At 35.4% G+C, this 15,009-nt stretch overlaps 1 protein-coding gene across 2 annotated transcripts in view; it reads left to right on the top strand.

Annotated features, from left to right (window-relative positions):
- Nucleotides 1–15,009, top strand: part of focad (focadhesin) — a 92,814-nt gene that overhangs the window by 36,781 nt on the left and 41,024 nt on the right. For both annotated transcript variants that reach the window (XM_069189288.1, XM_069189290.1), the window contains 8 exons: nucleotides 2,158–2,259; nucleotides 3,105–3,235; nucleotides 3,657–3,783; nucleotides 4,414–4,548; nucleotides 9,569–9,619; nucleotides 10,159–10,242; nucleotides 11,415–11,547; nucleotides 14,445–14,633. In XM_069189288.1, coding sequence (XP_069045389.1) covers nucleotides 2,158–2,259; nucleotides 3,105–3,235; nucleotides 3,657–3,783; nucleotides 4,414–4,548; nucleotides 9,569–9,619; nucleotides 10,159–10,242; nucleotides 11,415–11,547; nucleotides 14,445–14,633 — 952 coding nt within the window. The remainder of the gene's footprint in view (nucleotides 1–2,157; nucleotides 2,260–3,104; nucleotides 3,236–3,656; nucleotides 3,784–4,413; nucleotides 4,549–9,568; nucleotides 9,620–10,158; nucleotides 10,243–11,414; nucleotides 11,548–14,444; nucleotides 14,634–15,009) is intronic.

The following is a 15,009-nucleotide window of genomic DNA, read 5'->3' as shown; positions in this document are numbered from 1 at the left end:
AATATTTTTTGATTTGCATCTATAAAATGGGATAGCTTGGGGATGGGACCCAAGTGTAAACACGATATCGATTTACATTTCATAATATAGCTTATACATATATCCTGAATGTAGTTTTATATACATTTTTAATATTTGTTTTTACATAATACCATCAGAAAGGTATGATATCAGTCTCCACCTACGATGTCATGTTTTGATGAAAAGGTTACAGTACACATACGCCATTTGTATTTTATTTTTTACTATACAGGTATTAAGTTTTATGTAAGGTATAAAAACAAAGCATTGAATATGATTACAGGTAAATAAAATGAAATATGAAAAAAGCCAGCATTTTATTTTTAACGTTATGTACAAGTAATGACGCTAGTCAAGTTACACTCATACATAGAGGTGAAATTCAGATCTCACGTAAAAATAGCGTTTTGAGCTTACTATACAAAAACAAAACATGATGATCACTGCTTACAAACTTGAAGATAAATGCAGCCCAGACATTACAACTACATCAGGTCTGAGAAACTTGAGGGAGAGGGTACGTTATCGATGACATCACTGTGAGCTGGAAAGTTTCGGATCTTTGAGGTTTACGGATTTTGGAATTTCGGATAAAGGATTTTCAACCTGTATTAATGTACTGTCCATGAACCAAAACAATACAAATGAAGCTTGACATTATTTTGTAATAGTAATGAATACAATTAACATTATTAAACCTCAGTCATTTGTAAGTAATATCACTCACATTTAATTTCAAAATACCTGTCCCCTTGTCCACACCATGCCTTGACAAGTTCAAGCAAAGCAACCATAGTTTCATCACCAGGTACTGTATGTCCAATACTTGCTCTTTCCTTGACCTGATCAGAGAATGCATCTGAGCTTCAGGAATGGCAGTTGATAGTTCTTTGACCTCTAACTCAAGCTCAGTGGGGGTTTGTGGTTTGTAACACATAAGTCTGGCGACCACAGATGGGATTTAAATTCTCATTCATTAAAAACAAGGACAGTAACACATTGAATTTGACAAGTGCTGGTTATCCCATTGAAGGGAAGCTCAAATGTGTCTGGGAGCAAATTGTGGTCAAGTGATATTTTGATTAACATGTATTCCTACTTCAGTCGGGCTCCTCAGAAGAGGCAATGGCTCTGATCCCACAAAGCGCATGCATGAAGTTTACAGAGCTCTTTGGAACTAATTGTGAAAATGATTGTTTCTATTGAAATGGCCCTGGGCACACAATGAATCTATCATCCTTCAAGCTGTGTGGTCCCAAGTTTGGCCACAACCAGTATCTTTTGTAATCATAAACAGTTGTTCTACATTCAGTGAAAATTGTGGCAAAGTGCAAAATAGCTGGTCTCTCAGCTTCTGACCACCATGGCACTGCAGTGACGGTTTAAATGTTCATTTCACACTTAACACATTTTTAAGCAAATAGCAACAATAATTCTCAAAACTGTAAAAGCCCTGTTCATCACCTACACTTTGTTATTCAAAATGTCAGATTGGTTCAAATTATCATCTCTGAAAATGTTTTATCCCTGTTGTTCACGAGCTTCCTAACCAATTAATTTATGACTAAACAAGTTATTCAGCAGTATTCTACAAAACCCATACTCCTAGCTTTTTTTGTTGCACTTATTACCAACACTAATTCAAACTTCTAGATACCACAGTATTTGTATTTCAGTGACTATAAATGAACCTCTGATGTTTATTTGCTTCACTGATTAGGGATGAACATATGATTTTTAAATAACTGGTTATTTTAGATCATCACATATCAACAACATTCACTTACAGTGCTCCAATTTAATGAATGAAATACAGCACATTGGAGTTTATGATGAAATAGATTATTATAGAAATTATAATCTTACAACAGATTAGTAAAAAAATGGAGGAATTAACCCTTGTTGTAGTTTTTGCATTTAATCATAGTTTTATCTTATTGAATGACCAAAGCCTGTTTTCTTGAAGTATTTTTTTTTATTTTATCCAGCTGGCATGCTTCACTTTTGAATTTTCACATACTACTATTCAAATTCATGTCAGGCATGGACTAAAAATTACTATGGTATTTCACAAGATCTCAGTCATATAATTTGTGATTAGGTCCTTGAACTCTAATGTCTAGTTCTGCTTCTCAGTTTTGTGTTCCTCAGTTGCTACAAGCTTTACAGGTGCTGGGAAGTGCATCAAAACTAAGACCTGTGGTGTTGAGGCTTATGACATCATTGTGGATAAAACAGGTGAGAATATCTTTACTTGACATTTACGTGCCATTTTTGACAACAAGGTGTGTAATTGCCAATTATCTCCAAGCCCAAATTTAATTTTCTGAGCTGTACAGATAAGATATAAAGTAATGAGACTTCTGTTTTCAGCATGGAGTTAACCTGTACTTGCCACTCTTATGTAAGAAACAATAGTCATATCATGTCATTTACCAGACCGCTTTATACCACACGGTGTCACGGGAAGCTGGAGCTTACCTGGCAAGCAACGAGCACAAGGCAGGGTACACCCAGTCCATCACAGGGCAAGTGCAAGCCAATCATACATGGGGACAATTTGAAGGCCACGGTATAGGCTGAGGAGGGAAATTTGGCCTGGACACTGGGATAACTGCCGACTCTTATCGAAAAATGCCAGAGGATCTTTAATGACCACTGAGAGTCAGGACTTCGGTGTAACGTCTCAACCGAAAGACGGCACCCACTACAGTAGAGTGTCCCTGCCACTATACTGGGGCATTAGGACCCACACAGACTGCAGGGTTGGCACGCCTATCCAGGTACTGACCAGGCTCAACCCTGCTTAGCTTCAGTGGTTCAGTGGGTAGAGAAACAATAGTCATAATAAAAAAATGTTTATAGTGGTAGTATAACTAAGTTGTCTTAATGCAATTTTTGATTTACGATGCCTTCTGTAAATTATATAGAACTTATTTTTTAAACTTTATTTTACAAAATGGCATTGGACAAAAAAGGACACAAAAACTGTATAGTTCCTTCTGTACTAGGAGTCAGAATAAGCAGCCTAAGCTTGTGTATGCTGCAGATTTGCACAGGTCTGACAGTTTTGCCACTTTCAGGACCGGGTGTATCCAGAGCTGCAGAAGCTTATGGCGATGTTGGACAAGTCTTCTGTTGTGTTTGGGAAAGAAGAGCAGTGGGAGCAGATTTTAGCTAAAGCTGCGTGTATCCGAGACATTTGCAGGGAAAGGTAATGACTACACAATGCTTCATCACAACTGCTTCCACTTGAGCAGAAAATACCACAACACATCTACAAGACATTTTCTTTAATTTGCAGAAATGTCCCAGTGTACCAGAGTGAATTATTATTTCAGTGTACAGTAGTTTTACTTCTTACAATAACAGCAGGTGATGTCTTGTCTCTATGTCCCACAACATTAATTAATTGTTAATTATATGCTATTTATATTTGTTAATTGAGTTATAAAACTGAGTTGCATAATTGGAAAAACATAATTACCTTTTTGGTTTTCATGATTTTTTTTCTTGACGTTTACTGGTTACATCATTTTTATTTCTAATGACAAATTACTTTGCAATGTCAGATGTGTGCTCAAGATGGGAAACTATTTGTAAATACTGATAATCTGGTATTGCTTTCTCCCTAGGCCTTACCAACATGGTGGTGACATGCTGGCAGCCATCACTGAAACTCTGTCCCAGTGTACAAAGAACGACCAGGCCACACCTGCAGCTTTTGTTCTGCAAGGACTACTGGAGCTCTGTCGAGCTGAGGTAATAAATGCTGCTCCTCCTGCTCACAAGCAGGACTGTTTGTTTTATCCCAGTGATAAGTACTTTTACACTGGACTAACTTGTCACTTGTAACCATCTTCTGTACTTATAAAACAACTGAAAGGAAGCAACACCTTACTCTGCCCTATAATTCTGTGGAGCAACAATAACATCTCTGTGTCCTTGTTAACATTTCTAGATCATGGTTTTGATCAAAATTCTATAGCCTTTTAAATTACTACTGGTGTGAGAAGCACTAAAAAGTGGAGGATTTTTATGCCACTTAAAACATAAGCAAAATAATTAAAAAAATAGATAAGAGGAGCATCACGGGTGTTATTTGTGTATAGAAGTGTTAGGTTCGCAAAAAAATGTAATTTTGTGAATTTAATTGAAAAATATAGAGAAGTTAAAAAGAGAAATAGCTTTGATTGTTTAAACATTATTTGTCTAATTTAGACATTGAAATATTTTTTAAACATTTGGACTGTCTTTAATTATCTGGATCAGGTCCACTATCTAAAGAAAGCTTCACAACAAAAACATCATTTTATCTTCTTGCTTTTCAGCACCTCCCCACACAAATGTATACCACTATGTTTTTCAGCTGACTTTATTTTTGGCTTGTAGGTTGTTGACATTCGCTCAACCTGGAATGCCTTGTCACCAAAGCTGAACTGTGACTCCCGCCCAATTGTTGTCAAGGCCCTGACCGAACTCTTTGCTCTGGTGCCGGTTTTGTCAGTGAAGACTGAGGAATATGAGGTAAAGTACAGTAATACAGGTCCTTTAAAATTTAAATGGTAAAAAAGTAAATAGCTATTATGGGTAAAATTCTAAGTTGTTTGGGACAAGGTTCACACTAAAAAAATATAAAAAATAAACACAATATAAAAATAGATTGCTCTCTTTTTAGTATTAAAACTCAATTACAGTAAAAGTTTTATGTTTAACAAGGTTACAGACCATAATATAAGACATTCTTTGATATATTGACTATTGACGCTACTCCATGTGTGTGTAAAAATGTGGTCAGTTTAATTTCAGGTTAAATTTTATTTTTGATCTAAACATTGATCACATAGGCAATGACATGTTCTGCTCTGCTTTATTTTGTTTATTCCTTGAGCATGCTAAAAACTAATATTTATAACCAGTAGACTTTGGGATACACAGTACTCATAGATAAAACATAAGAAACGTTAGAAATGAGAGAGTCAATTTTATTTGGTTGCCAGTAGCTAAGTGAAGATCAGCAGTACAGAAGATCCCATCCAGCCTTTTCTTAATGATGCCAGGGTATTTGCGCAGGGTATTGGCTTTGACAGGATGCCTGGAGAGCATGTTCCAGACTCCCACAACCATTTGTGTAAAAAAGTGTCCTTTGATTCAGGAAAACATTTCATCTTGTGTCTTCTCATTTTTATATCTCGGTTGGTTTTGAAGAAGTTCAAAGGCTTGACTGTCAGTGCTTTTGGGGGTTATGAATACTTGATTTGGGTCTTTTTAGCTCAGGACTAAAAGGATTGATTTATTTTAGGCTGTCAAAGTAGAGCATTCCTTTAAGCCCAAGAATGTTCAGTATCTGGCCACTCATTCCTTGACTGATTGCAGAGTACAAACATCTTTTTTGTAACAGTAACCCCAAGTATATACAATATTCTGAATTAGGTCTTATTACTGCATGGTATACAGTAATTCTAACGTAACATTTCTTTGTTTTCTGCAGTTTTAACTATATATTATATCTTTCTTGCTTCTCCACATTGTCTAGAAGATGAACATGGTGCCTATATACTATACTGTCCGTCTAAGTCTTTTTCACACGTATTACATTTTGTAAGTGCTTTGGAAACAACTTAGTCCTGTACAAAAGTACATTTGTTATAAACATAATAAAAGTAAAGATAAAGAGAAAAAGAAGCAAATTAATTCAGTTACCCAAAAACTAACATTTAATTCAATATCAAATGGATTGTGAAATAGTACTAAATTGTTCTTTAATTAAGTAGATTTCAATACTTTACTTACTGCATCTGTAAGGGATTTGGACAGTGAGTTCTACAGTTGTGGATCTGTACAAGATAAGACTGTGACTGACTGAGTGAAGCCTGGTCTTCAGTAGAGTTAGGAGGTCTGAATCAGCAGGTCTCACTAAGATGTTGGTATGCTCATGCATTAAGGCCTTAAAAAAACAGGAGCTGGACCATTCAGTACTTTATACATGGTCAGGCGAAACCTTTAGTCCATTCCACATTTCACAGGAAGCCAGTGTATGAGATGAGAGATATTTGCTGAGGATGATTAGATTTGATTAGCACACAAGTTACAGAATTCCAGACACATTGAAGCCTATTTAGTAACTTAAAGGATTCTAAATTAAGGCATTCTAGTAAAGAAACAAGTAATAGGTTTGTTCCATGCTGAGAAAAAGAAGAAAGAAAACACAACGTTTCGGCCTTGGAGCCTTCTTCAGGTGTGAGGGAACCTTTTTTCAGCATGGAATAAACCTATTACTTGTTCATTTGCAGCCTACGCATGCTGACGTGTCTACCCACCTGTTCTAGTAAATAAGTCTCATTGAAATAAAGGTATGTACCAGACTTTCATCCATTAGATGGAGCAAGTGATTTACTGTAATAGAACCCTGTGTAAATCCCTGAGGAAGTGGGACGACATCAGTTTTGCAGTAAATCGGCCAAGAACTGCAAATTGGCTCCCATTTAAGCAACAGCCAAGCCCATGAAACCAGTACTTGTAATCCCATATCAGTTTCCACCAGTTCCACTTGGTTGCCATGATTGACATGATCAAAATCTGCTTTGAAGTTTGGAAGGGAAGAATATTAATTGTCCAGAGTCAGAAGCCATCAGTAGATCATTAACTAGTTTAACAAAGGCTGGTTCAGTCTACCTCCTAGTTGGAAATTTTCATATAGCTCATATGAGATATGAGATAAGGTTGTAATTGAACTGCCACTGGAAATCCCAAAATGTTTGTGAAGAAAGGCTGATTGTTAATAGTACAGAAGTTACGTATCTACAGATATAAGACCAGGTGACTAATTGATGTGTTAGTAACAAGTGGGTAAAGGGCAGAAAAGTTAGATGTGGAGTAATACGGTCAAACACAAGTAGAACATTTCATAACTAGAATCAACAGCAGTAAAATATGAGAAGCATCTGTGCATGTATATGTGGGTATAAGTATCATAATCGCATAAAAAACAGGAACTGGTTATTATTAGTGTGTGATTTGTTCAGAAAGACTTTCATAAATGTGCTACACTATTCAGTAGAGAGAGAAAAACACGACTTACTAACTAGCTCAATAATTTTATTGGTGGTGGATAAAAATGTTTGGAAGTTACTGTAACCCCATTCGATAAGATTGGAATAGAAAGAGAATGTTGCCATATTTAGGGCTATTTATGTTATGAATTAGCCTGTAAGTGAACGGTCAGCCCTGTCTTCCTCCACTAATGCTCAAGATGTCATCCTGCTGCCTTAATAACTCAGTTTATTTGTGTTTGTGTTATTTTATAATAGTTCAACTATCAAAAACACATCAGGGACTCTTTGCGGAAAGGCATCCTTCAGCAAAAGAAAGATAGTTGTACTAAATGCATTTTTTGTGTTCTTCTCCACCAAACTAGTAGAATTAATCAAATTCATTCTATGAAAAGTTATAATAATCTTAGTGTTAGGACAAGAGGAGAATCAAAGAAGGAGGAGTATAGAAGGCTGAAGTAGGACTCACGTCTAGTAGAAATGTATTGTAGTCAGAAATTTCTAGCTCAAATGCTTGTAGGTTAAAAAAACCAGAACTACCAGAATTTTCCAGGTCTTATATACAGTGACACTTATGTGTTCAGAAGTTGGGAAATTGATTATATGTATATAACCAAGTCAATCTAAAGTGGCTATGGTATCGACATTACCTGAGTATTTGGGATAATCCAGATGTACGGTGGCTTTCAGAAGTATTCATTATATTTGGATGTTTATTGTGTTCCGAATCATATTGTATTTAGTGGGAGTCTTTTTCCATTTGTCAACACAAAACACTCTATAATTTCAACGTGAAAACAAAATTCCTCAGAACCTCCAAAATCATCAAGAAGAAATATACTTGGATTACACAAAGTGGAGTTAGTAGATTTGAAAACTCTGGTACAAATCTTACGGTGTGGCAACCCAGAAACACCAGAAATGTATCATTTTGTACTAAAAACTAAGGATTCAAATGGTGTAACATTCCACACAGGAAAATCTTGAAGAATAACTTAAATGGCTTATATTGGCTCTAATGTTTCTCATCTTGTGTTTTTAGTTTATACTGCTTTCATGTAATAATCCATACTTGTCTACTATTAATGTAATGTTCTAGGTAATTTTCTGTAATTTGCCTGGCATCTTTTACGGTATAGTATACGTACTATAACAATCTAATGAAGATCATTGATATAAATGAAGAAAAGAAGTGGTCCTAATACAGACCCCTGTGGTACTCTAATACTTACATCTCTCCATTTAAAAAATCATTCCTTTCTGTAGCTTCTGCTTAGTATTTGTTAATCAGCTCTAAATCCAAAATGAATCTATACCTCTATAATCTATATTTAAAGAATGTTTAATTTACGTGAAAGTGAGAATGCATTTCAGGTCAGTCCAGGATTAGGATTACAAGAACTATTAAATTTTGAGTCCATTTATGCTTCTTGTTCCATTTGAAATGATGACATTTAGAATGTTTACCAATTGAAATGTGTTTTCTTAACGCTTTTAATGTGATCCATTTTTGCAGTAGCGTTCCTTTACTTTGTTATACAATCTAAGTGGCCAAATCTCTCTGGAAAAATACAATTGAAGATGGGTAGCAAAGTTTCACTGTTCATAAAGTTCACTTGGGCCCTGTAATACAGCGATGATCTTAGTAAATGTCTAAGTACAGTGAGAATCCTGACCCTGACCTTAGCTGGGTTTTAATCTGATTTTAATCTTTTAATCTGGGTTTGGGTCGGATTTTCACATACAACTTCAGGCTCGGGCCAGGTTCGGGTTTGTTTTCTAATAAGTGAAAATGAATTATTATTTTATGTTTTAAATATATTTTTATTAGAAGAAATCCATAACTCGTTTTGCGCCATCACTCGCATTGTAAAACTACATCTGTAAAAATCCTTCTTCGTGTGCGCATGTGTGTCTACTCACAGAGTGACCGATTTCGGGTTTGGGTTTCAAATTTGGCAGTACCATTCGGGTTCGGTTGGGTCGGGTCTCTAGGTCTCATGTATGGGCCGGGTTCGGGCTTCAATTTCATGCCCGTGTAGACCTTTAATCTGAACTATTCTGTCCCTGAAGTGCTCTGAAGAGTTTTGTTTTTGTTGCTGTTTTTAATGTATGGGTGCTACATTAGCAATCTTCCTGTCAATAAATATTCACCTTTGCCTTGATTGTGTGGAAGAATTTGGTTAATGGACTTGGAATAACATATCTTGTTTCCTTAAATACAATTAGTTGAATAATATCAGGCCCTGGAGGTTCGTTTAACATCATTGCTTTTTCTGCCTGTAACACGTTTGTCTCTTTTGTGCTTATTCTACATTATATAATATTAGACTTTTTCTTTGCTAAGCCTCGGGGATTTTGCTTTAATTTCTGTCATATCTTAGAGGGTGATTAAATTAGGTTTTGAAATGGCAAAAAACCATTTTATTTGTAATCAGGAGGTTTCTTTATTTGTGACCAGAGACTAACATAGACTGTTTTTCATTTCTTCTCAGAAATTTAAAGACCAGGTTGTCATCATTCTGTGGAGCTATACCCTGAATAAGGTTAGTGTTTCTGAAAGAGAAATATATGCCCAGAGGAATTACTTATGATTCCACCCACAACAATTCTGTGAAATGGTCATTAGGAAGTCTATGGAAAGGGACAGATATAGACTGTTAAAAGTGACATTGTAATAATTCTACCAAATAGTTTTATTCAGGTCTCTTCTGTGTTATATCTTGCCTTAAGACTGATACAGGGTTTCTTTATGGTATTTGTGTGTTTATAAATTGGGGAAAAAAGTCCTGGCAACGTCTCTGGTGACTGTTAGTGTAGGACATTCTGCTCTTACAAGTTGCAGCCCACTATGGAGCTTGGATCCTGTGTGGAATGGCTCTGCAGATGGGTGGGTTGGAGGTTCAGTACAGGAGTAATTACTGTGAGAGAAAAACATAAAGCAACAGTTTAGCGTATATAAATAGGTTGGGTAGAAAATTAAAAGCAAAAGAAAACTATTGCTTTTTGTCCCTCCTATGGGCATTTTTAAAAGTAACACAAGGTGGTTAAAAGTCAGGTGGCAAAGGAATGGTTTGTGTTTCAGGATCCTCTGATAGCAAGCTGTGGTTATAGAGCCCTCTCTAATTTCCCAGAGGGAGTACATACGATATTACATCTACCGGAACAGGTAAGAGTTTTATGGGAATGTGGTGCGTTGTCATTATGATAGCTAGTGCAATCAATGGAGATGCACTTCAGTGTTCCTGCTGCAAGTGATACAGTGATACAGAGGGAAAAACAAAGAAAATTAGCAATGGTGTGCTGACCTTTATATGTGACACATTGTAGAAAATGCATGGAAAAAAATAACTACATACTGTCATAAATACTCATGGAAAAATTGGTAAGGAATTACTTTAATGTACAGTAAATTGATTTCTTTAGAATCTAGTGAAGTATAATATTTTGTAGATGCAAAAAAGTGCACATTGGCAACTTTGAAGTAACTATAGTCTAGTAAAATCTCAGCCAGGGGCTGAGTAACATTCGAGTTTTAGCAGTAAGCTTATTTTTTACATAAAGAACAATGCAGTAATGGGTTGCATTTTATTATGCCTAGACCTGGGACCAGCAGGCTTTTTCATTAGCTCAGTAATCATATCTTCATAAAGCCTCATAATTTTTTTCATGTTGATGATACTGGCATTAATAGGTATACCCTTGAGGCCCATGCAATGAAAACAGCTTATTAGTGTATAATTTTGCAATGTATGATGCATGCATTACCAAAGCAACCTGTCTGTATTGCCGTAGTTACCACATACAGCTCATTGGAGTATTATCAATTTAAAATCCACACTTGATTACTAAATTTTTCAATTATTTTTATGAATGATTTTCCTAAAAGGGCAAAATAAGAAATTATTGCATTTTCTTCAAAAGCTTAAATCACTTCTTGCTAAAGTAGACATAGATGTGTCAATCTTAACAAGTTTATTATACCAAAAGGACATTTTTAGATTTGTAAACAAGGGTAATTTAATCTGTTTTGTCATGCCTTTGCAGTTATTCGAACAATACATGTTTTTACACCAAATGCTTAATAAAGTGAATTTCTATGTCTAAAGCGTATATATCCTTTTACTTTTTTGTTTTCTGCAGCTGTTGAAACAGTAAAGAACAAATGTTCATATGTTTTCTTTGACTATTTTTGATATTTATTAGATGGAGCAAAAGCAAAACGGGGAAGAGGGTAGAGGTGAAATACTGAATATCTACACTCCTGATGCATTTGTTTTTTTGTGTTGTGTGATGGCTGCTGTAATACTACATGAACTGACTTGCCGTTGCTGGCTTCAGGCCAGGCCACCAGTGAAGACTCCAGACAGTGAGGAAGAGATAAATGAGGATGAGGAGAAGGAGGAGGATCTCTCCATACCAGGCGCTTCCTACATCAAACTTTTGGGTCTCACGCCACCTGCCGTGTTACCTGGTATGTACACTGAAGAGAAAGCATCATCTTATTGTCTTCAGCTCTTTGGCAGTTACCCAGTATTTTGTTTACTCCAATGTGAGAATAAAAGCGATTCTTTGCAAGAGTGGCTTTGAATTTGATTTTTCAGTGTAGTGTAATATAAAAGCGTGTTTTGGATGTACTTTTGTTCGGGAGTGATTCATGCTGAGATTGTAGTTTGCCACATCAGTGACAGCCTTTAGATATAACTCCCCTTTTTTTTGCATACTATGTACAGTAGGTCATGCTGTTGCTAAATGTTGCCTCTAATGCTGTTATTCCTAATGTGGCATAAACTAAGAAAACATGCTTAAAGGGTTCATGTGCCAATTGATAAATTGCTTGAGCAGTGATAACATGTTTATCAAGGCAAAGCCACTTCCTCTGGGTGCCAAGAATGGCTTAGCAAGTATTGGCTTTTAGTTTGCAATTCTTGCACAGCAAGAAAACACGTCTGTTCACTTTTCATGCCAAACCGCTGTCCATTAATATTATTTGGTCTTATTATGAGGTTTACATATTGCCATTTTGTAGGTTTAGAAAATTGAAGTTAGTATGAAAGTAATACAGAAACATACTTAGCGGGCTTGTTATATTGGAACTTAGCAAGTTTATCCTTGACAATTGGTTGGCACTGTACACTAGGGAAAAATGTGTACTGTATTTATCTTATGTTCTTTTAAAAAAAAATCTTCTTTTCATAACATTTAAATGAGCACCCCAAAGCATTTTAAAGTAACCTTATAGTGCTTAACTTAAAGTGAGGTATTCATTTTTTATTAGCTGTAATTGAATTCCTTGATTTAAGTTTATTCAGCTTGCAGAAATAAATCATCAAAGTGATTCAAATACTTAGAGACAATCATCAAGTTGTACTGAACTTCTGAATATTGATGTCACCTGGTATTTTATGCAGAATTTTATACTATAGAGAAATTATTTACTAGAATCAGATTCAGTTATTAGAATATAGTATAAACTATTTACTATTAGAACAGTATCAGAGCACACAAAAACCATATTGATGTGTACCATCCCTTGACTCTTGACTTAATACCTGCTGTTCTACACACTTAAAGCCTCTTACACTAGCTAAGGTTACTATCCAAATAATAAATTAGTGGTTACTTAATAAATGTGTTTCATGAGTTCGCAAGTCTGTTTTCCTGTGTTTCAAAACTAACTTAGAAACGCATATGGTTCAAACCTGACAGGCATATTAAATGTAATGGTAGATCATAATTGCAGCAGATAGTTGATTGACTTTCAGCAACTTGGCCCAGCCAAGACATGCGTTTCTTGGCTGATTGTTCCTGCGCTGGCTGTAGTTATTTCACCCCCGGCCGGTCTTGTCAGCACTGCAATTAATTCAGACAAAGAGATCATTCAACCTCATCAGCAAGAGCGGTTCAGACCATTTGTCTCCATGCCAGAAGCCCTTGATATCCCTAAATCAGAGTTTCCTGACCCAACACTGATCCTGAGGTCAGCTTTGACTTGCACAATTAGTTGTCTTTACTGAGGATCTTAACTTTGAACTTGCAGGAACTAGTCCTTCTTTGCTGCTTGCAGACATAGTTGGAAAAAATCAAAGGTTTCCACAACAATAATGTTTTTTTCTTTTTTTTAATGCTTGTGTGTTCATTAGCAGGGACATAAAACATTTACTTTCTCGGAAGTACTTTAATTTTTGCATAAGTATGATTGTCCCAAAACAACACAGTGACTTCCTTTTAGAATTCATTTATTGGTCTTTGTTGCTTGAGGGGCATCTTTATATCATATTGAAGCTAAATTTTGTTTTCTGACAGGGGACATTTTTATTAATAATATTGTATATATTAATTTAATAATTGTATTTAATGTAAATTAACTAAGCAAGGGTTATTCAATCAATAAAAAAACACAGTATATAATTTGTTCATTAAATGTCTTTGTTTTACATAATTGAAGATTGCCTTCAAAATGTGTTGCTTTAAATACTACGAAGTAAACAACTTAAAGAATATTTTTTTCATAGTATTTTCCTAAACACTTGTAATAGTTCAAATCAAATGTGTTTTCCACATTACCAAAGTGCCACTAATGCAAAGCTTCTGTGGGTGGAGCAGTATGAATGACTGTCAACAGTCTAAATTATTTTTACATTTATTCCACAAGTAAGTACTTTTTAATTTTTATCATAAAAGAAACATCATAGTTGTGTATCTTTTGATTTATAAACCTCATTTGGCTTTTTTTCCCACTGGGATAAATAGCATTTATTGTATCATTAAAACCTCTGAGGTATTACTCATAGTAGTTCATTGGCCTAACATCTTATTTACCAGTTACTCTGTTGCAAATGATCAGTATAAAATTAGCATCAAAGCTGGATAAACATCAATTTATGGTATTAGCCAGAAAAATCTTGGTCAGTGCTAAGCAACTATTTAAAGGATTTTCAGTCTGTCTCTTTATTGTTGATATTTGCATAATTTAACAAAAATATCTGTGAAATGTACCTGTACCTTTGTTCTAATATTACTCACTACCTTTTTCCTCTTCAAAACAAAAAAGCAATAATGCAGTTATGCAGTATAATTGTTCCTACTGATATTTTAAAGGCATCTGATTTGAAGAGATTTTTCACTTTTATCTTTGTCATTTTATATTCACTGTTGTTTGCCGTCTGTTTGAAATGAAGCATACCCACAACTGTTGGCATTTTTTTAAATAATCATACATTTGAATGTGTAAAGTTTACAGGTTTGGAATGTTTTACTTCTTTTGTCTGTCTACTATTTTTCTAAGCACTGTAGGCGAACAGTAAAGAAGGGGAAGGATTTGAAGGACAGAATGCGAATGAAATTGTATATTTTTGTTTTCGTGAATAGCCCTAGAAGTATTTCTCACGTCACTGGTGAGACAGGAGATGGTGGAGATGCCACGCGGAGTGTACCACTCTGCTCTGAGAGGGGCGGCCTCGCGCTCGGACCTGGGGAAAACAGTCGCTGGGATTCCTGGCTTCATACTGAAAACGTATGAAAAGAACAAGCAGCCTGGGCTAAAACCTGGCCTTGCAGGTTAGTTAGTTTCCTTTTTGCTTTCACTTACTCTTTAGAGCAACAAAATCATATGAAATTGAATTGCTTGCTTTTGGCTCATTGAATCATTTTTGGCTTCTCCACTTAACAAAGAATGCACCTAACATTTGTGTTTTACTTAAATGTTAGTCTTTGGCTCTTTGGCTCTACCTAAAGCTGTAAATCAAAATGAAAGATTTTATAAATGCATAACAATACATAGACAACAGTTTACCTTATACAAAACGGAATGTCCTTTTCTGTTTGACCTCAAGATATGTAATCATAATGCTTGAATGTCTTTGAAATGGTTTTATAGTATATACAGTACATATTTTCTTCTCCTAAATAAGAAACTAGTTAATGCACTGATAGT

The sequence above is a fragment of the Lepisosteus oculatus genome, chromosome 1 (genome assembly GCF_040954835.1).
Source record: "Lepisosteus oculatus isolate fLepOcu1 chromosome 1, fLepOcu1.hap2, whole genome shotgun sequence".
In the NCBI taxonomy this organism is placed as follows: Eukaryota; Metazoa; Chordata; class Actinopteri; order Semionotiformes; family Lepisosteidae; genus Lepisosteus; species Lepisosteus oculatus.
Note: the sequence above shows the minus strand (reverse complement) of the source record. Positions and strands in the feature narration are given on the sequence as shown.